The sequence below is a fragment of the Pleurodeles waltl genome, chromosome 6, assembly GCF_031143425.1.
Source record: "Pleurodeles waltl isolate 20211129_DDA chromosome 6, aPleWal1.hap1.20221129, whole genome shotgun sequence".
NCBI classification, from domain to species: Eukaryota; Metazoa; Chordata; class Amphibia; order Caudata; family Salamandridae; genus Pleurodeles; species Pleurodeles waltl.
This window is the reverse complement of record NC_090445.1, coordinates 76,985,957-77,009,618: the sequence shown is the minus strand read 5'-3', so window position 1 is coordinate 77,009,618 and position 23,662 is coordinate 76,985,957. Positions and strand designations below refer to the sequence as shown.

Genomic DNA, 23,662 nt, shown 5'->3' with positions numbered 1-23,662 from the left:
TTCTTCACTCAAATAGAGTCGCAGCATTGATGAGACCAGGCATTTAATTATGCCTATTGACTTCATTTCACACTTAACTTGGCGTTAGCCACTGCCATGTTAGAAGTGCAGAAGCTGCAAGTATTTTTCCACGCATGTGGTTATGCAATGTGTTTTTCGCTCATGTTTTCACTCTGCGTGTTCTTTCTCACCAAGGGCTAAGGCATAATATGGAGGAGTCATAGAGATAAGGATGTGCTAGGATGATGTTTATGGAATGGCAGGGAACAGTTTGGTTTTGGAAGAGAACTTTCAGATCCTGGCCAGTTCCAACGTGTTCCTTTCAAACCTGACCTGAAGTAGCCAGCAGTTTTGAGCAACAACTTACAGAGCGGGAGGGGTTTTCTAGAATTCTCCTTTCTGGTTTATTTAAGATATATAAGAGACTGAAACCGGATGGACCAGGAAGTGATTCAGACCTCTGGCAGGATCGGGACATTGATGCCTGTCAGTCTTCCCGTGAGGGTAGATCTCTTTCTCTTCACGGTCGATCTTGGGGTTCCCGACCTGTTTCTGAAAGGAGAAAGATGAGGCAAATTCAACTGTGCCCCATGGTGATGAATTTTTTTAATTCTTATCTGCTTTGCATTGTGTGTGTATATATATATATATATATATATATATCTTTGCGTATATATTTGCTGTTTTAGAATATTCTTTGTACATGTTTTCATTTTATTGCTGCACAAATTTTTGAACATGCACTTTTCTGTTGTACTGACCTTTCTTTACGAGCCTTGCAGAGTGATTTAATAAATCGATTTCCTAGAGGTGTATACCAGAGATTCTTTTCAGTGTGTGTGTTTCATCTCGGTCAGTGTAGGGAAGTAAAACAGGCCTGCAAGGCCCTCTTTCTTGATTCTGCAAAAAATGTTTTGTCATTTTTGCTAACGTGACATTATTTCAGGATTTGTTCTCATGAGAATCTAGCTTGGAAATAGATATTGTATTATTTTGCACATAGTAAGGCTTGGGAATCAACGTTGAGCGCAGTACATCCAGGATGGTGGAATGGATGGTGATACAAATGTTTCAACCTGTGTGGATGACAACGAGATTGCCCCTGGTGAGAATCTTCATGAATACGCTCTGTGTCGTATGACTGCACCCCATTGGACAATCAGACCTTATGCGCAATGTGGAGTGATGGATGAACGAATCATTTTGCTCTATGAACTTTAATATACTGTTCCTCAGTTGGATTTCTAACAGTCCAGTCCGGCAGTCTGTGGCAGAAGCTCTCTCCATGCTTTCCCCACAGAAGATGGCCCTATTCTTGCTGTTTTGCGGAATCCCTTGAGCCCTGAGAGGTAGAGCCCTCTCTTCCCTTGCCCTTTGAGGTGCTTTGGTGAGACTTAGACTTTCCCCTGACTCAAACCCAATAAGACCCTTGAGCGAGCTTCTGAAATGATGGTGCCTTCCTTTTTTACTTACTTTTGCCAACTTTAGCTAGTTGTTTGTTTCCCCAGCTTTCCTTTTTCCAAATTCTTTTTGTGCTTTTTGACTTATTGTCCACATGTGTTTATCCCAGCACATGTTAAATGTATTTGCCAATTTGTAGGGTTGCCCTTTGTTCAGGTTACTAAATTCCAGACTTTAATTTACTAGATGATTAACAGAATTAGACAACCATTGTTTACTCCTTTTCATTTTTTTGAACTGTTATTGTGTGATGCGGTCATAGATTGTTTGGTGTTTAATTTGTGTTAATTTTTATGAAGATTTATAGAACCTGTCATGATTCTGCATCTTGTTAATCTTGTCTTGAGAATTATTGACATTGTTTTGAGCATAAAGTTGTAATAAACACCCTTGGATGTGAGTTTTCCATGTGTGGTCACATTGGTTATACTGTCATTTCATTGGCTGTAATAAAGTTTTGCTATATTTTTAGCTTTTAACAAAACTTTATTTCGATCACCAGGATCATAAAAATTACAATATAAAATCAATGCCCATAAAACCCATTCTCGCAGATACATACAGTACTTCACAACAATTAAAATGCACATTTTGAATCAGGCGACAGATCAGCATGTGCAAAACAGTTAAAAAATGAAGAAGAAAAGTAAAACCAACATAATTGATGTAAACACTAGCATTTTGAAAATACCATCATTCTGCTTGGGTCTAAGGAGAGAATTTTAAATGCCTCCATATAACGCCAGTGCTCAGATTTCTACACAAGGAGATTATCCACTTGGGTCTTTACGGGCAGTACACTCAGGACAAAAGAATCGTATGTGTACTAAGGATTCCAAGGTCCCTCTGCAGACTGGACATAGATCATCCCCAGTAGTGCCTCTAGACCATTTGCTACAAAACAGCTGAGTCAGGGGGGACCTGTTACCTAAAGTGAATGTACAGAAGCTGGTCGTGCTCTTCTACGAGTGATTCTGATCTTTTATCCACAGCCCTAATGGTGAATTTCACTACCACCTCTCTCACCAATTCAGTGGCTCTGCCTAGCACCTTAGGGTTTCTCTCCATGAAGTTGTGATGAGTATGTCTCCAAACCTTTAACAGTGGGTGAAAAAATCTATTGGCTCTGTTCTGAGCACAATCCTGAGAAGGAAAGTGATCCAGCAAATCTTATTACAAGATTTACATTTTAACTCCAAACACCTACAATAAAAGGAAAAACAATGAATAAGCAGCATAAGAGTATTATTGCTATAAAATAAAGACATCACCAAACCCAACACCAGATTGATCAACAGCAAACAAAAATACTTAGTGCTACTCTTTACACAAGATGAGACATAGCGTAGAGGTCCATACTGTACTGCAAGGTGCATGTTGGCAACAAACATGGTATCAGCGTGTTTGTCCCTGTTGCACAAGCCAACCTGAAACGGCTCATTCAGCCCAAGGAATCACACTGACAATTTAAATAAGGGGGTGCATGAACCAAGTGTCTGTGGTGTAGTTTACTGTAAAACAAGTTAGTCCGCTATCACTGATGTGTAAGACGTTTCTGATCAAAATGTTATTGTTGCTAAGTTCTAGGAAGCCATACTTCCATGGGGTGCTCCACTGAGGGACAGCTTCAGGGAGCCTCCATCACTGATGGTTTCACTTCTGTTCCATTCTCAGAGGTGGTCTCACAGTAGAGAAGTATAAGTGGCATTTGTCCAGAGACAGCTTAAGGCTTCGGTTCTTCAGGCTGCTAGTAGCACTCAGCAATATCTACTTGTGTACCTGCACTATGTTTTATCAAGGTACATTCATACTTCAAGTAAGTTCATGTCATACTCTCTTTCTGCAGGAGTTTTTTAAAACATTGTTGGTTCTCCTGACACATGTTGTCATGTGTATTCGAACTTGTAGAACCCGAAGAAGTAGCTGAATCTTGTCTTCTCCTGATCCATCTGCCTTATCTGCTTCTCGGGCCCAACACCGAAAACCAGCTGCTTCCTGCCATGCTGTCAAGGGCTTTCTTCACATGAAGAACTGATCTCATGTTATTCTATTTTTACAAGACACATTGTGCATTCACAATCTGATCTTTTTTATTTTTCTTGCTGTGACAGTTGCTGAAGTACACAGTTTTGTAAGACTCTGGAATGATCACTGCTGCCATGTAGATAACCTTGCACGTTTGGGACATGGCACCTTGACCTGTTGTTCTTGAAGAGAATCCTATGGTTGGTCCAGCAGGCCCTCTCGCACATTGAATACACACAACGGTAAGGTCCTGAGTGACCCACAATCATGAGCCAGTGGTATTGGTGGACTTTGGGTGCCCCACCTCTAGTAGACTGGTTGGAGCTGACCCAGGCTTTGTTAAAACTAGATAGAGGCCTAAAAGTTCTTTACATGGAGACTTTGTCTTCCAGGGCTGCAGGAAAATGCAGTGGCAAGTAGTGTCTCCAATTCCCTTGTGACCTCCACTGATATTACACAACAGCAGTTTAGGGTAGAGCGTTGAGTAGGCCTGGCACTGACTTAGCAAAGGTAAAATTGAAGATGGCGAAGGGGAAGGAGTGGGGTGAATAAACTTAAAAGAGGAAATGAGGCTTCTAGTGGCTTAGAGTTGAGCTCCCCATATGAAACATCAAGGCCTTTTTGTGAGTTTAGCATGTGTGAGAAAACTTTCCCTCTCTCTCTCTTTCTCTCTCTTTTGAAAATGAAACAAAAAAAATATTTATAAAGTGCACTACTGCCCAAAGGCGTCTAGACACTGGCAGTCAGTGAAGGTAGTGAGCATGAGAGTTGTTAATTTTAGGCTAATAAGCCATGTTTTGAAAGCTTTCCTGAATGGAATAAGTTCACGTTTTTCAACCCAGAAGGAAGAGAATTCCAGAGCACGCCCAAAAAAAAGCTTCTGCCGCCCCAGTCGTGTCTCTGGTGCCTGGGAATAACAATGTTTTTTTTGCCAAAGATGATCGCAGTGGCCATCCGGAAAGGTACCATGAAAAACAACGTTTGATGTAGTTTGGCCCCGTACCATGCAGTGCTTTGAACGTGGTACAGAGTGCATTGAAATCAAAGCCAGTGGAGTTGGATCAGAGCTTGTTGGGCTGATGGATGTTTGGGAATTCCTACAACCAACCAGGCCACCGCATTTTGGACCGTCTGAAGTTTATGGAATCATTTGTTTTAAATGTCGAGAAAAAGAGCATTACAGTAATCGATTTTGGCCAGTACAAGTGCCGGCACTAGAGTCTTTTTAAAGTCCTGAGGGATAAATGGAAATACCTTTCTCAAAATCCTCAGCATAAGATAGAGGATGAGGCTATTGCACTGATCTGGTTTCCCAAAAGCAGTTTATCATCAAAGTGCACTTCTAAATTCTTGGCTTTAACTACACTACAGGAGTAGGTAGTGGACCAGGGCTCTGCTGACACCAACTGAGGGACAGGAAGGATGTATCCTTACCAAACAGTATAAGTTTGGTCTTCCAGGAGTTTAACTTCAAGCAGTTTTCACTCATCTAATTGCTAATGTGGTCCATACAGTCATAGAAACTGTTTGTGGTGTCATCAGGATTGCAATTCAAAAAGACCACAATCTGCGCGTCGTCAGCATAGGACACTACTGAGAAGCCACAAGATTTTATTAAGGAGGCCAATGGGGTCACATAAAGATTAAAAAGTGTAGGACTTTGGGAGGACCCTTGTGGTACTCCACATGGTAAGGAAAAAGGGGATGATGTGAATTCGTTGAGAGCGACACATTTTTCCCGCTTCACAATAAAAACACAGGACCTACTGATTTTGTCAATGCATCTTCAAGTGCTCAGGTTCGTTTATTACTTTACATAGACTGGCATGTGGAAACGTAAAGCCTTCATATTGCAACCCATGTGATTACAAAGCTTATTGGGCACGAATGGGTTTGCGTTGATACATGAGCTGGTCCAAAGCATACTTATAAGCTGTTATGTTTTGTAACACAAATTGCGTATATGGTCATTTTTTATCTTTCATGCATGTATTTATCATGCATTTGAAACCTTCTGCTAGGAGCAATGAACTGGAGCTTCATGTATGCTAATGTTACTCAAATGTGCTTCACCCTAAAGGACTTCTTCCTTTTCCAATAGTAACACTCTTGTTGAATGAATCAGAAGTACCATTGCTTTAGGACAAAGGAGGAAGACATTAGGTACGTGGAAAACCTCGTCAGACTTTCAAACGATTTTTTGGCATCAGTAGGAGCATCTTACACTTTAAGTGCAATACATAGTACAGAATTCTGCAAGTAATGCGTGTTTGAAACCAGACTACAAAAAAAGACCAGGAAGAGAAGATGCCCGATGGGAAGATATCAATGTGAAAATGTGTGTATATGACTGCATTGCTACTTCTTCCCTATAAAGCATAAATACAGGGAGGGATGCACGCCTTTGTCTTACACACCATCTACCGGTGAAAACAAAATGAAGCACTAACAGTTGACCACTGGTATTTATGCTATCTTCTTTCCCATCATATCAAATACTTTTAGTCATTTTATCTGAGCCCTGAAGCACCTCAAGAAAAATAAACTACATTGTTTGAGAGTGCAATGGATAACAGTAGTGTTCAATTTAAAAAGGCTTTTCTATACCATAATAGAGCCATTCAGTACTTTGTTCATTCCTGGCCTCTTCTGTGTGATGAAGAGAGGTGAGCATATCCAAGCTCTGCAAACTTTCATGGAGGTGTATGTCTGCTTTGAGAGGTGCTAATCCAGTGGAAACATGACCTCAGACACTTCTAGTTGGGTTGTGCGCCCAGATATATCTCCTACAATGCTGTAGCATCTCTCATCATCAGATACTCTTCACCAAAGAAGGCAAACTAATGCAGTCTAAAATCAATCTCAGATCCCGGTCTTCCTAATCTGCAATTGAAGACAAATGGCCAGGGCTGTGAAACAATTTCAATTTACTCATATAAATGTCTGTTTTCAACTACAGCTTGAAACACAGTAATTCAGGTCTTGTCTCAGGCAACAAAACCTCAGCCCTCTTCCACCAGTATTTCAAATAGTAGCATAGTAAATGTCCATGCAAGGGAAAGAACAACCTGCTCTGCCTTCTGCTCTACCATTGGACACCTCTTTCCCTGATTTGTCATATATTCTCAGCCAGTGAATGTTAAGAAAACCTATGCCATAATGGGTCAGGCCCAGTGTTGATCTATACATTTATTAAATGTTTCTGAAGTGATAACTTTTCTGAATATGTGATGTACTTTTATGTTGCAGGCCAAGTTCAAAAGCCATAGAGAGCGCATCTGTAATGAGTTTGAGAAACTACAAAGGTTTTTGGAGAAGAAAAAATCTTATCTCCTCAACAATCTTGAGGAGGAAGAGAAAAAAAGCCTTCAGAGCATCAAGGAGACAGTGAACAAATTGGAAGAACAGCAGCCTGTTCTCAGGAGCCTGATCGCAGAGATTGAATTGAAGTGTCAGCAGCAAGATGTGGACTTATTGAAGGTAAGAAAAGGTTATAAATCTAGAGCAGTGGTTCCCAACCGTTTGATTTCTGTGGACCCCCACTTTAACATTAATGGAACCCAGGGACCCCCGCTGAATCATCATTAGAACCCGGGGACCCCCGCCTGAGTCATTACTGGAAGCTGGGGACCTAATTTGTCAATATTTGTTAATATTTTTCAATTTTCTAGGCTCTCACGGACCCCCTGAGAAGGCTTTGCGGACCCCCAGGGGTGCCCGGACCACAGGTTGGGAACCACTGATCTAGAGAACATGAAGACCAGCATGCCTTCTTTAGTGTCAGAAAGTACCAACCTTCTAAACCAGATCTAGGGCCTGATTTAGAGCTTGGCGGACGGGTTACTCTGTTACAAACGCAACAGATATCCCATCCACCATATTACGATGTCCATCAGATATAATGGCATTGTAATACGGCGAACCGGAAATCTGTCATGTTTGTGATGACGTAACCCCCCCTCCGCCAAAATCTAAATCAGGCCCCTGGTGCTTCCACACCTCTCTGAACCCACTGAAAATTGTACACGAAATAATATGATGGTTAGAAGTAGACCTGGGAAAGGAGACCAGGATCTGACAGCTAACTGGGACTCTGGAATTCATGGCTGTGTCTAGTCACACAGTCCCTTTTGATTTTACCAATATTGCTGCAGCACCTAATGCTGTATATGATATACATTTAAACAATCCCTATCTCCATCATTCTAAGGTTTGATAAAATGCTGTGTCTTACCACATACTGCTGCCTTCTGTGTTATATGAACATGCTCTTTGATTCGAATTATGATCATAGCGACTGCTTCTTAAAAAGGCAATATAATATATGTACATCAGTATTATGAAGTTCTCCTGACAAAAAGCAATTACTTTTTTACCCTTTGTCAACACCTTTAACACACTAATAGGTATGTTTCTTTATCCCCTTTCAAACTCTAACACTTATAACTGTGCAGTTTTGCATTTTTCCAATGTTAGTTTTATAGGTAATGCAGCCCAATGCAGGCAACCTTGGGGCCTCCCAGGGTGATGACATGAATATCAGGATACTCTAAGCATAGAAACATTCTAGGGAGGCGGGATGTTCTACAAAGAGTGAGAGAGTGCCTGGGCCCAACGAGTCTGGTCCACACAGACATGTGAGGTTTTCTGATTGATGAAAGAGGAGTGATGTGTCTGTCCTGTAGCAGAGTAGGCAGCTCTAAATGCTGTGAGGTCAAAGGCCAACAACAGCAACACTTTTCAGGCAGAAGAGCACAGGGGAGGAAGGCGGTGTATAAACCTTCTTTGTACAGTTAGTTAAAACCATCTCAATTAAAAAAAAGTCTTATTATGCTGGATATTATCAGTTTGCGGATTTGACCATGAATGCAGCAATAAATATACCAAGAAGAGAAGAATTCTACAAATTACAAAATTGCAGTTGTGTTTACGAAACTTCATGATACTGATCTCAGCATGGAGGCACGCCTCTACCATAGGACAAAGCTGGATGCAATGACTTGTTATATTAAAGGCAATTTAGCACAGTATACTAAAACACATCATGATTAAATGGTGACATTGTAAAAAGTTAGGAATAATTTAAAAAAAGATAGCTAAGATCTTGGGACGTAAAAGTCTTCTCAAGGTTGAAGACATGTACCCCTGCTAACCTCATAGTGGTAGAAAGTACCACCATCACATGGACTTAAGCATCACTTATGCGGTGGTGGCAGCATACGGTATAGTGATCGGTAGCTGCTAACAGGTTCTTTTGGAGTAAGGCCTACAGGCTCACTCACCTTATAAAAGTTTAGCTGCTGTGTGGTTATCTCACTCTTGGCCTATATCAGGTAGATGTGTCATGCTGCTCAGTGTAGAAGTAGTCACTCTGCGCTGGATGTGTGCCTGGCAGGGTACAGTGCAAGGATAGAGCAGTACTGTACAGTATATATGTTGTTAGCGTATGTACTGGATGTATATATGCCTGCCAGGAATACATTACGTGAGAGATGTGGTACTGTGCAGTGCATGTGCAATGAAAGTAAGTGCTGGGTGTGTGTGTTTGTGTGAAGTACAAATGGCATGAAGAGTGAAATATTGTCCAGCACAAATAATAAGTGTGTGTGCTGTCAAGGTGTGTGTTTGCACATAGCACACCCCGGTAAAATACAGAAAACCTACAGTTCTGAACAATGCACAGAGCCTGAGTGTGTGTGCTGAATGTATGTGTATCTGTAGTGGTACAGTGCATGGCGGTAACAGAACAAGCATGCCTGCAATGGTACATTACATGGAGGACCCTGGGTTCCATTTTGGTAAGCCCAGGCCTGCCTAGTGAAGACATGAGTAGTAGAGGAATCCCCCATACAGATATGTGTATCGCTGCATCCCACTGTCCTTAAGATAAGCACGCCCTGCTCCAAAGTCCAAAGGCTTTGGAGAGCTGAGAAACAGATTACGCAACAAGCAGAATTTATTCCTCCTGTACGCAGTCTTTCTTTTTATCTGAGCTAATCGTATCTTCTAGAAACACTATTTATCAATTTTGTTCTAATGGTGACTGTACTATGACACCTACTGCATCAACTGCATTCATAGGTTAATCTGTGCCTGATGCTTTATGAAGGTCGATAATAGAAAAGTGTGTATTCATTATTAAAATATTAGTATACATTTATTTGTAAGTACTCCACATATAAATAACCTTCTTACAAATATAAATATTATCACTATGAACGTAAAACTTTCTTAGTTTCATGTTGTTCTGTCATTGTTTCTCTCTGCAGAATCTGAAGAGCACATTGATCAGGTACGCTTATCTGCTGTTAAAAGCCCACCATAAGAAAAAATGGTTTACAGTTATTAATTTCACAATACCGTTTACTTATATGATTGTCTCCCTCAGGTGTCACATTGCCTTGCCTAGCTCACCATCATCTAATTAGATGCATAGCTCTTATAACGTGTGTACTGAGAGGTACTGGTTTGTCCCAGATATTAAGATATGAACAAATGTGTCTGTTCTTGTTTTGAGACTTATTCAATGGGGAGAGACGGGCTCATATTTCTTTTCTTTGTAGTTTATTGCATTTCTTTATTGATTTTATTTATCATTTTTATTTTCTCATATATCTCAGCCAGATGTAAACAGAGAACTGTACCTATGAAAGAAACAGTTATATAACTGGGGAAGAGTCAGGATCTGGCTTAGGGTGTAGAGATTGGTACCACTGCACTAGGTGCCGAGCTCAGAGAGCAATGTCTTTTGAACTACCTAGAAGGTTAAAAAAGCACCTGATGCAGTGCAAAGTTGCTTGTGTGCCAAGCAATTTTCAGGCAATAATAAAAATATCAAGGTAACTCTGGTGATTAATGTACTTGCTGGAGAGATCCTAGTCCACGTTTTGACTCATTATAATGCAGTATAGAGGGTTAATGTACCTATTGCAACGCACGTGGAACATGCAGGTCACATAAATATACTTTTGCTGTGTAAATAGCTCGGTGGAATACTGCTTTGCTATAGAGAGTAGCTTTTTATGTTCAGCTCAAGAGTTACAATCCTTATAATATAGCACAGTGAGATATGAACTGGCATCAAAAGTATCCATGCAAACTGCAATGCATAGGTGTAAATCCTTATGTATTTTCACCAATTTGTTATTATTATAAGATTGCTAAAAACAGTTTGTTTGGGTAAAAATACATTCCTATTAGTGGAGAAACCTCAACCACTGTGTTGCATTTTAATTCCTGAGTTTGTGCTGCTCCAGACCAAACAGTCTTAAAATATACTGCCTATAAGTATTGATGGCGTGACTCCTACAACTAGTAGTCCTCATTGTCTTATGTAACATGTCCTATACATTGTTTTACACATTTATGATTCATTGTCTCTGTATAATTTGTGTGTGATGTTGTGAGCATGAGACCTTATACTATTTTATAAATTTATGATAAGGTGTCACGTAATAGGGTAAAGACATCTATTACCCTTAGAGGTCGACTTGAATCTTTGGACTTAGACAGGAGTAAGGGAACATCCAATAGCCAATAAACATTAAATATATCATCTAATAATCAAATATTCAATATGAAGTCAGTAGTTTTATACTCACCATAACCTATGTGGCCATGAATCACCATATCAGTTTAGTAAAGTTTAAACATTTATTGCCCTCAGATTAACAATGCTAAAATCACGTAAATCGTGTGCAAGACCAAATGATAGATGTACAAAAACAACACAGGGTTACCAAGAGTCTGAAAAATCTCAATCTAGCTAAAGTATTAATCATTAGACACTCCAGAATAACAATTCAGAATAATAACAATGATAAGTAGAAAATAGAAATAGTATACATTTTAATTATTGCAGATGAATAATTCACAATCAATTAATTTTTAGTCAGACAACCTTAACTATTACTCTAATTCAATAAACATGTTTTGGCTTCATGCAAAAAGAAAAACTAGACAAAAACTAATTTGGAAAACATCTAACTATGGCACTAACCAAAAAAAACGGTTGGATTTTCTAAAGGAGAAAAACTGAAAAACCTGCAAGAAAGACAAAAGCACGTTTGTTATACCTCTCCTAAATGGATCAGCAGACAGCGATGTCTTCGTCAATGGAGCATCAGGTCCTCATTTAGGCAGCATCAGTATTAGGAACATGGATAGGGAAACAGTTCAGTAAAGTTGGGCCTAATGTATCTGAACTGATGCAATCATAAGCAAAGAGCTCAATAACAGAAACACATCATAACTCTAGAATTGAAGAACAGGAAAAAAACGCACATCACCTAAAATGTTGCTATATTATAGTCCCAAAAGTTACTAACTAAGCCTCTATTGGACAAGACTATACTGTGAGATTGTTAGTAGCAAATCAAGTTTAACTTGCATTTTTGGTGTAACTTTTCTTTGTGTAGAACATTTTGGATTGGTTCACGCTGTCACTCTTCTTTCGTCTCTGGTCAGCAGATTCCGAGATTAAATACATTTTAATTATATTCAGAAAGCAACATGAAACATGACGCTGAGCACTGAGGCCGATTGCTAAAAGTTACAGTTATTATCTCAGGAAATCCAATAAGTGAAGCAAGTACAGAACATAATTTTTCTACTGTGTCTAAATCACACAGGATGTTAAATAACCAAACTTGCAAACGTTTTAGTAAGGTCAGCAACAATTGAACATCTTGCTTCTAGAAAAAAGCTAAAATGTAGGCCTATCAGTAATGCTAACACATGAAGAAAATAAAACATTATAGTAATAATTTCAAACCAATAATTTTAAAATTCATTAAAAATTATTTTTTTAGTACATATAATTATGAAAAATCTAAATATTTCTGCTTTAAACATTGTTAATTCATATAATGCATTAATAGTGTTTGCTCTCTAACAATGTAAAGTTTACTGATGTTCTACATTGGTATAATTTGCACAAAAAAAGAAATTAAATAACATGAGTGAGAGGCTATGGAGAGATGAGGGGTACCGTTGGAGGGTGGTAGTGAGGGAATCCATGGAGAAGCAAGTCATTGGAGGGGCGCCAGCAAAGATTGTCACACCGGGTGCCATCAGCACTAAAGCAGGCCCAGGAGGGGCTATTCCCATGGTCCATAAACCAAAGATAGGCAACAGTTTAGATCAACCCAGTTTACCCATGTATTGTTCTGAGTGAGAGCTCATATGTAATAGGTTTATAATTTGTCTCCGAACCCTCAGTTCACACCTTCACATCCCTTGTGCCAACAAAACCTACATCTTGCAATAGTAATTATCCCATGGCAAATATGAATGATTATAAAAACATTCTGTATACTTAGAATACCACACCACTACCTTCCACAAAAGAGAAATGTAGTGCAAACAATGAAACCCATGGTCCCCTCCCCCCTATGATTCTGTTGCACTATATGCAAGGCAATGTAATTGACTATATTACTAGGGAAGACCGGGATGACTTCCTAGAGTGTCTGCTACTTCATGTACATTGGATACGTCTTTAGTCGGACATTTAATTTACTATCCAGACCAACGTCGCCCGGGATGGGCAAAGGGATTCCATATTTGATCATAAATATCCATCTGGTCATTGAGTTTGTATATGGTTCTTTCACAATCCACATTATTTGTCAAGTCCGACAAAGTCAGCTCTGTCAGGGACTGTCGGTTTTCTCCAGTGCCGCGGAATGTATAGTTTTGCAGGTGCAGTCTCTACCCATCTTTTCCTATGCTTTGAAATGATTATATTGCCCATTATATCATGTAGGAGTCCTAGGTGTATGGATGGAGTTAAAGTGATATCATCTGGCTCTAAAAGGACTGCTCACGCCTCCGTCCAGTAAGGGCACAGAATATGACCCATATCACAGCCACCCTCCTCACATCTCCAGCAAGTGGTGTATGGCAATACACCATCTTTATACAACTTACCTTGCACCAATATCAGTTCAGGAGAAGTTTAAAGTAGGAACATTTTAGTCTAGCTTCTCGAAGTAAGGAATTGTGCAGTGATATCAATTAAGAGCAATCCTCTGGGAAATAGTCATATCACACAGCTATTTGCCAGAGGTTCCTAGAAGATCCAAGGATTGGCAGCAAGTAACTAAAGTCAATGGCAAGCCAAAATATCCTGGATATCTCCGGCTTCTAATGTTCCCACTTTTCCAAGTAGAAGTGGATTGACAGAGCTGAGATAGATACCAGGTCCCTACTTAGACTATCTCTAAGGCCATGGCTCATCTGTAGATATTTTCACATCTGTGAGTCATCAAACCAAAGTCTAAACAGAGCTATGCAAAGGGTTTCATGGTTTTGTTAGACCTGGCATCATTGGCATGGCTTCCCCCTAACTTTCTGCCTTCAGACCTCCTGTTTCTGCTGACTTTGTTTTTGCTGGCCTTAGGAATCTCCCCACTTTAACACTACTAGCAAGGTCTAAAGTGCTTGTGCTTTTTCCCCACAACATAATGACAATGACGTATACCTAACTGACATATTTAATTTACTTACAAGAGGCTAGCAAAGGGCACTACATGTGCCCAGCGCCTGTAAATTAAATGCTATTAGTGGGGGGCCTGCAGCACTGATTGTGCCATTCACTTAAGTAGGCCTTTAAACATGTCTCACGCCTGCCACTGCCGAGACTATGTGTGCAATTTAAACAGCCATTTCAACGTAGCAAAATACATCTTCCCTGGACAGGCCAAAGAGCAGGATGCAGCGTATTCAAAAAGTTGGATATGTACTTTTAGGTTTTACATGTCCTGGTAGTGAAAAACTCTTTAATTCTTTTTCACTATTACAAGAGCTATCTCTCCCATAGGATAACATTGGACTTGCCTTATTACATTTTATAAGTGTCATTTCCAAATGGGAAGAAATAACTGTTACATGGCTAGTGTCTCTGGAATCCTAATTTAAAATCCTAACTTATGGTGAAGTCGATTTTAAATTACAATTCTGAAAATGCCTCTTTAGGAAGCTGGCATTTTCTTGTCTTAGGTTGCAGGCACCAAATGGCTGTCTCTGGTAACATGACTGGGTTAGTTGGCAGTTGGGCTTTGTGTATTCCTCCTAGACAGCCATACACAATGCAAGCTTAGGTGTGACTGAATGGTCCGTCACTGGCAGGATGGGAGGGAGGAGCTGGGCCGAGCCTCACTTACACCACAATAGGCTGTGTCTTGTCTCCACACAAAGGGCAGCATACCCCTTTACTTAGTCTGGAGCCAGAGCGGAGAAGACAGGGCATTTGTGCACTTCAAAGGTAGGCCTCTAGAAGCTTCTCCCCACTTCAGAGGCAGAACTGTATATAAAGGAAGGACTTCAGACACCACCACTTTAGTACACTTCTTGACTTGTGGATACTCTGCCAGGAAGAAGGACTGCTGTGCTGCTGAAGGACTGCAACTCTGCTGGACTGCACTCTGCAGGACTCCTGCCTTGCGGTACTGACCTGCTGCCCTCTTACCTGGGAGAGGCGGACTGGACCTACATCTCTTGAACCCAGAATTCAGCGTGACTCCAAGGGCTAGTTGTCTGGCCTCCTGATCTGAAGCCTCAGGGACATAACAGTCTTCCAACAACCTTGCGCCTGCACTTGAACCCCGCCATATATGAGCCTGCCTTGCCAAGTGGTGCTACCCCAGTCCTGGACCCTTGGAAGTGGGCCTAAGGTGCTTACCAGCAGAACTGACTCATCTTCTCTGCTGAGCGGTGCATCCCCAAGCAGAACCGATGCAACTCCTCGGCTGAGCTTTGAAATTTAAAGTGCCCATTAGGTAAGATCTGCTACCACAGCCTCGATCCGAAGGGTATTCCATCTAAATGCAGGTCATGTAACCAGATAATAGGGCAGTTAGAAATAAGGAGGCCAAGTGATCTACTAAATTCTGGAACTACAGACAAAGATAACTGGCACATGTTTTTTATTAACTGTAGGTCCCTCCCTAAAAATAAATTTGAAGTGCTTACCTTCCTTGAAGACATGCACTCAGAAGCCTTATTTCTCACTGACAATAGGCTTAAAGAAGACAGTATGCCTGATGTGGTAGTCACACTTTCTCAGGACTACTCTATAGCCAGGTGCAATCGCCAAAACAAAACAGAAGGCGGTGTTGTAGTAATCTTCAGTAAACATCCTAAAGGGAATTTCACACTGAACACCATTCTGGGATGCAAACTTGTCTCTTTGGCAATTGAACTCTCTCCTACTTTCACCGTCATTGGGCTTTTGGTATATCGCCCGCCAGGGCCAACTACCCAGTTAATTCATGCTTTGCTGGACATCGTGGCCAAATGCCAGCATCACCCTCTTTAGTGATTTAAATTTACATTTTGATGACAACTGTGACTATGCAATAAACTGTTTGCAAAATCTTGCAGTAAGACAGCTCTGTCAATTGGTAACATCCCTCACTCATAAAAAAGAACATCTTCACTGACCCAATTTTTACTAATGTCTCTAACATGAGATCAGAAGAACCCCTCCCAGTCGGCTGGTCGGATCACTGTATTGTCCCATTTCTTCCAAAAATTGGAAAGAAGGCCTATCCTATTCAGCAGCCAAGGTTTGGATGGTGCTGGTCTAAATTAAAAAAGGCTGGCTGGGATGCCACCTTACTTAATTTAATTCCTTACTTGCATGGAGAAATCTCCAAATTAAATACTACATTCAATGTGTAGATAAAAAAACAAAGTGGCTACACTTGTATCTTTGAGATTGCACAAAACCAGTCAACCAATGTGACAGGTGGCATGGTTCTCAGCAGAGCTAATAGAATAAAAAGAAAAGAGTGTAAAAGAATGGAAAGGAAGTGGAGGATACGTTATGATGCTAGAAGTAAAGTATTGTACAGAAAAGCATACAAAATATCAATATGCTATAAGAAAAGCTTGGATTAACTACTTCAGTTCGAGCATCAATAATTCCTCTAATTCATCTACGGAGGTTTTAGTCAACTATTTTATTAAACCAGCCAACGAGAGCTCTGGCCCTCCTCCATCTGAGCCCCCTGCAATATCCTTGCTCACTACTTTCTGGGTAAGATTAGCAGCATATACGATCCTTGGCAGGACATCCAGACCGCAGAGGCACGGAGGTGTGGAAACATGCCATTATTAGACCTCTGTGAAACCCTCCATCGACCTGAGGCTTGCAGAGAGCTACAGGCCAATATCACCACATCCTGGTATTAGAACATTTTTTGAAAATGTATTAATAAACATCTCTCTGGCTTCTTGGAAGCTGCACCCTACTGAAACAGGCTTTCGGCCTGGATGCAGCACGGAAATAGCTCGCCTAACTGTCACAAGGGGATCAGCTGCTATAGTTTTCACTGGATTTCTGTGAAGCATTTGATACAGTCTCCCATCCAGTTTGGTGAAAAGACTGAAAGAAGCGGGGACTGTTGGTCTAGCACACAAATGGCTCACCTTCTTCCTTGGCGACAGAAGTTTTCAAGTGAGTGAAGGACCTTTTTATTCAACCTTCCATCACCTAAAATTAGGGGTTGCACAGAGATCTTTGATCTTCACTGAGCCCCACACTTTTTAATCTTTATGTCTGCCCACTTGCAGCCATTATATACTCCCGTGGTTTCTCAATGGTGTCATATGCTGATGACAGACAGATCATTGTTTCTCTCTCTCACAATTCTGAGGCAGTACCACACCAACTCAGTTCCTGTCTAACTGAAGTTACAGATTGGATGGCGCCTAGTTGCCTAAATCTTTATGGCGATGAGACAAAAGTACTAATAGCTGAAAATAATGTCTCTTTATGGGGCCATCTCAGCTGGCCCAAGTCCCTAGGAGATCTCCCATCTTCCAGTTGGAAGTAAAAAGTCTGGGCATCATAATTGACAGCAAACTTACCATTGAAGCCCAGGCTAGAAAGCTGTCATCAACCTACTTTGGTCTTCTGACTACCCTCAGTAAGGTGCTGAGGTGGTGACCAAGCCCTGTACGGAAAGCGGTTGTTCAGGGCTTGATCCTATCATGGTTGGAAACTCCCTATATTTAGGTTGTCCGAAATCTGTGATTAAGAAACTCCAAGTGATCCAAAATGCTGCTATTCTCTTGAGATTCCCAAAGCATCAGACAGCTTTGCCTGCATTAGCCTCGCTACATTGGCTGCTGATACAAAAATAATTTCGTTTAAAACATTGTGCCTGGCTCACCGTGCTCTGTATAGGGAGGGGGCACACATTCTTTAATCATTTAAAAACTCCCGACTGTCCCACACAATATTTAAGTTCCAGAAACCTAAAATTGCTGTTCGTCCCATGGAGGAATAAGGGCAGGAGAGGGAGGCGCTTGTTTGCACACATGGTTCCTAAATTATGAAATTCCCTTCCTCCAGTGCTCAGGCAGAAAGATAATTTACTCAGTTTCGGGAAACAGCTTAAAACATCCTTGTTTGTCTAATCATAATTTCCTAAGAGTCTGGCAGACCTTTTAGTGCTGAGAAGCCCGTCAGATAGCCATGCGCTTAAGAAATGCTTTGGAATGGAATTGAGCAGTTCATCCCCAAGCAGAACCAATGCATCGCTGCTGCAGTGTGGATTGGACCAGTCTCAAAGACTTGCATCACCCATGTGGTCCTCGGAACTAAGGCATCATCCCAATGACACAGGGCACCCACAGCACAGGACTTCGCATCTCTCATTGACTGCAGCCTCTATGACGACACCAGACTCCACATTGAAGCCTTGCAACTCCTCAGAACGATGCATCACCAGCTGTGCGCCTCATCTCCGACACCGGACTTCACATCGAAAGCCCCGTTGGACTGCACCCTCACCGCATCTCAGAACTGACCCATTGCTCCGGCTGTCGGCACATCTTTGGCGCGGATCCATGGAACACTCAGCAACCACTTTGTTCTCCGGGCCTAACTGGGTCCTTGTAGACAGCCTGTGCTCTATCATAGTCAGCCTGATATTGTGACTTTGTCATGGGTCGGCACGACCAGATATATCCCGAGTTGGCTCTTTCTGCTTTTTGGCACTATTTTCACTATAAATTTAAAGATTCAATATCTCCCACTCTACTGATTGGGTTTTTGTCATTTTCATCTTGTTTTATTTATTAAATCAATCTCTATTCTTCTAACCTGGTGTGAGATTTCTTTTGTGTGGTGTTTGTACTGTGTTACTGTTTCAGGTTTTGCACAAATACTTTACACATTGCTGCTAAGTTAAACCTGACTGATCAGTGCCAAGTTACCAGGAGCTTGAGCACAGGTTTATTTGGGGTTTGCTTATGCCTTACCCTAACTAGGATCGGGGTTGCTGCTTGACCAGGGCTCACACCCCAGTCAACCACTAACTAAATTTCTAACAGGTATCACAAGCAATCAGATGGTCTATGATGTTTATACCTGGTTCCAATAAACATTCAATGTGTCCCATTGACTGCTCACTCTGTTAATAGCAGAGGGGCACAGAAGCATGCAGACGATTATTAATTTTCAGTAAGGCGTGTGCTTGCTTCCATATTTCCAACATATTCCTAACTATCTTTTGCCTGTACAACAGGTTTGGATTTGTAAGGGGCCCATAGTCCAGCATCACAGTTTAGAATATTGTTCTCTATTCTTAGAGCCCCACATTTTATGCTAATAGATGATCTGAATATACACGTGGAGGATATGTGTGGCACAGGGCGGCTAATGACTGAAGATTTTAAAGGGATGAACTCTAATCTGATGAATAAGGGACCCATGCATAAAGCCAGACACCAGTTAGATCCTATATTTGAAAATATACATCCATTAGAAACTAGTCCGGCTGTCCCGCTAATATGGTCAGATAACTGTGCAATACCTTTTTCGATATGGTGAGGTAAGGAGGATGAAAAGCATTGAATAGGGCCCAACAGTCATCAGGAAAATGGTCTTGGTTAGCTATCCCTAGTTTAAAGAACCAACTAAGGAATTCTAGACCTAGAACAGGACAATGGGTAGAGTTGGCTCAACCTGCTATAGATACTTGGCTGTGGGAAGACTTAAATAATTTGGACCGATAAAAACCACACACCAAGCTAGATGATATCCACCAGCCTGTGTTTTACAGAGGCATTGCGGGTAGAGAAAGCCAGCTGTAAAAAAATGGAAAGAGAGTGCTGTTGAGAGTGAAAATAGATATAAATGTGCGCTAAAATCATGAGACCTGTGAAGCTACCCATACAGTTTATTATCTGGAGGAAATCAACGCAGTAAAAAATGCTCTAAAATCCTTGTTAAAGTAGTCGGTGAACTTTCAGACCCTAGTACGAATCTTCCAAGACCAGAGCCGTCACAGACAAAATGTGAGAAATTGCCTGTGTTTTTGGGAAAAAGGTGGTAGATATACAGCTGACCTTAAAAAAAGATCAGTCCACAAAAACTTGTACATTAGGGACATTAGTACCTAAAGATCAGTGGGACCTAGACCCCACACAAGAAGTTGGTAAATTGAGGTCGTGGAATACATTGGACCTGACTGAATTTACACAATTATTATCAACAATTAAATTGGGATTACCTGAAGATTCGCTTCCTGCACATAGGATGAAGGTTCTAGACGTAGATAATGTGCAGCTATTAGTGGAGCTTATTAACACCTTGCTAAAACAGGGAACAGTACCAAAAGCTTGGAAACATGCTGTGGTCCAGCCATTATTAAAGAAACCTAATGAGGTTCTCGAAAACTGGGCCACTATAGACCAGTATCTTTGCTGTCTATTGTGGCGAAGATACTAGGGGAGCATATTATTGGTCAACTATATAGCTTCTTGGAGTCGCAAGAGGGCCTTCATCCCTCTCAGTCAGGATTCAGGAAAGGACACAGTACTGAGTCAGCCCTGCTAGGAGTCACAGAACAACTTAGGCGGCTCCTAGACATGGATGAAACAGCAGCACTGATATCAGCATGGCATTCAACACTGTGCTACATACAACTCTCCTGGAAAGACTGATAGAATTGGGTTTGAGGGAATGACCCTTGCCTAGATGTCTTCTTTTCTGCAGGATTGGTAATTTCAAATGTTTTCAACATCAGCCGTGTCCAAGCGAAACCCTCTTATGTCAGAAGTTTCTCAAGGATCATTCCTAAGTCCGGTACTATTCAATATCTATGTAGTCCACTAGCATAGTGGAAAGTTGTGGTCTCACTTTATTTTCATATGCAAATTCACTCAAATCATCTTTTCATTGTCATCTGCACAGAGACACTACTTAGAGACCTTAAACTTTGGATTAAGATGAATTGCGGAGTGGATGGACAGGCATTCACTTAAGCCTAATTGAGGGAAGACTGAGGTCCTTGTATTAGGTAAGAACCCCACTCTGTGGGGTCCTCAACACCGGCCGAAAAGTCTTGGTCCTTTTCCTATGCCTGTACAGAAGACAAAAAAATCTGGGAATCATTGTGGATGATAAGCTGTCTATGAAGCCACAGGCTACAAAACTAGCAGCTTTGTTCTTGGTTGCTTTAAAATGTCTTGGGAAAATCATCTGGCAGCTCCCAATGTATGCCCAAAGGACAGTGATTCGGGCTTTAGTCATTTCTAGGCTGATTTATGGGAATATTTTATATCTTGGAGCAGACAAAGTGGCCATTAAATGATTGCAAGTGGTCCAGAATTCAGCAGCCAGGATGTTGTTTAGGCTGCCAAAAAACACCTCTGCTTCAGATCTGTTACAGGAATTACATTGGCTACCCATAGAGAAAATAATTTAAATTAAACCCTATCCTATGTGCACAAAGCTGGAGCAGGGATGGGCCCAAAATACATACATAAATTGATAAAAGCATATCAACCTACTCGGACATTACAGTCCACTGTACAAGCTTTATGCGTAGTTCCTTTAGTAAAACTCACACGCATGGGAGGCCGAAATTTAATCAGTAGCAGTGTTTCAAAAGAAGGTCAAGACATGGCTGTTTTAAAGTAGTTGCATTACATATACCCATTTTGTTGCAGAGCAGGGAAACCTTACGTGGTAGCTGAGTGCCTTAGAAATCACCATGATAATAATAATAATATTGTTATTCACAATGGGGTAACACATGCACTTGGTACTAAGTACACTAATTGGAACAGATAGTAGATATAAGGCAAGAAAAGGCCCCTTGCTTGAGTATGAGCATAGAGGTTGGCCATGTGGGGTTGACCTTTATTCTTATCCCTCATAACACTTTTGATTTCCAAATCAATGCAATAAAGTAAAGTGTGTGGAATGGGAACAGATCTCATCCCAATGACATAATTAAACTGAGGTGCTGTTACCATTTTAACCATGTGCACCCTTCCCTACAAGGATAACTGAAGGTGGAACCATTTAGTGAAATAAAGTTCAGTTTGACTGATACTGGCCAAGCTATCCTCTACCTTGTGGGTCAGGCCCCTATTTAGAAGTATATGCAGATATTTAATCCCTATCTAGAACCATTTTATGTTGGCTGCCTCTAAGCAACCATCGTCAATATGTTAGATGCAAATAGTAGGGATTTTATAGACCCAGCTCTAGATACAACTCCTTGTATTTGAGGAAACAATCTGATACTAATAGCTTAAGTTTAAAGAGCCAGATGGAAGAGCCGTGGTGGGAGGTGGCAGCTCTCGTGGGTGCCCCATTTTATCTGGATCGTGCGGTATAGGTGTCCCCCAGAGCTGACTTGTGATGTTGCTCTATGTTTAGCCATTTAACCTTGATAATAAAGCCCTGTCCTAGCCCAAATCTTCCTATTATCTTCAAAAGATGAGGGCATTCGACTTGTTCAGAGCCCTTCTCTGTATCCGGAGATACAGCTACGACATTTACCTCCCATATTCTCAGCATCCCACAGAAGTTGAGGTAGGGTTTTCATATGGTTCTTTGAGGACTGACCAGGTACAAGTGTATATGAAAGGCATGAATCAAAGAGGAGATCTCTTTTCAGAGTCTATTGTCAACTAAGTTTGACAGTTCCTTGATCTCAACATTTAAATAGGAAGTAGGCCTATAATTCCCCCATTCAAGTAAGTTCTTTCCTTCTTTAGATAGTACTGCTTTAATGACTTTGTTAGGGATAGGGCCTAAAGAGCCCAATATTTCTGCAAAGAGACATTTCCCCGTTTAGTAGATTCCTTCAATCATCTGAAAGTATCAGGAGATAGGCAGAGACCAGGAATATTCTTTCAGTTTGGGAGACCACCATTGTGACTGGAGTCATAGAGAGGCGCATAAAAGGAGAACACCTCTAAGATATCTTCCAAATGTGTGGCTCGCCATGTTCATAATGACACCACTTAAGATTCTCAAGAGGTTTCTATGCTGCAGCTCTGTACAGTTTATTGTATGCAAATGTTTCTGCCTCCAGTGTATTATGTTGTGTTGGGTCTACTGTTATAATCAGCCATGAGTGATACTATCTAAACGTTGTCTCTTGGTTATATCCATTTTTTTTTTAACCAATTGCAGAGTCCCTCATAAGGCGGCCTCGCCGCGTTGCCTTACCCGCCGCCCCAGACCCTCTTTTGGGAGGAAACCAAAATTGTGCTTTTCTGATTGATATAGCCCATATATGTGCATTTAGTGCTGTTTTCTTCTCTGGTAGATGGTATTTGGATATCTGCATAAGACTTGCAGGAATGGGTCTACCAGCAATGGAGAAATCTAGTGTTATAGAGTTTTGATCAGATAATCCCAATTTAGATATAAACTATTTAGAGCTATTTTCGAAGGATGGCACTTTATTCTAGTTGGTTGCTTTATTTCACCCCAGGTGTCGTCAATAGGTTTTATCCATCCTCTCTGTGTTGCTGTACTTTAAACTAAGTGGAAACGATGCCAAAGAATGCAGCACTCTTAGTCTGAGTAATGAATTTATTGAGGCACTTCCCAGATATCAAATAAAAACACACGGAAATATGAACATATGAACATAAGCATTTAATTTGAATGGAGTGAGACATGTATATGCAAAAATACAGCAGTTAAACAATAACAGGCAGAAAAAGTGCAATATATCAACAGTGTATATATGCAGTGAGAATATATATAGTCAAGCTAAATAATTAAGAATTAAAATGGATCACCATAGGGGTTGAATTGTTCACCTTGGCCAGCATCAAGCTGAGGAACCTTGAACGGCTGATGCAGGTCTTCTTAAAATGGAATTTTTTCCTAAACAGTGCATCCACTTTCAGG

General features: G+C 40.9%; 1 protein-coding gene across 1 annotated transcript in view; it reads left to right on the top strand.

Annotated features, from left to right (window-relative positions):
* Window positions 1-23,662, top strand: part of LOC138299237 (E3 ubiquitin-protein ligase TRIM39-like) — a 143,927-nt gene that overhangs the window by 59,056 nt on the left and 61,209 nt on the right. Inside the window, exons 3-4 of the mRNA XM_069237364.1 lie at window positions 6,736-6,966; window positions 9,756-9,778. Of these exons, the coding sequence (XP_069093465.1) occupies window positions 6,736-6,966; window positions 9,756-9,778 (254 nt within the window). The remainder of the gene's footprint in view (window positions 1-6,735; window positions 6,967-9,755; window positions 9,779-23,662) is intronic.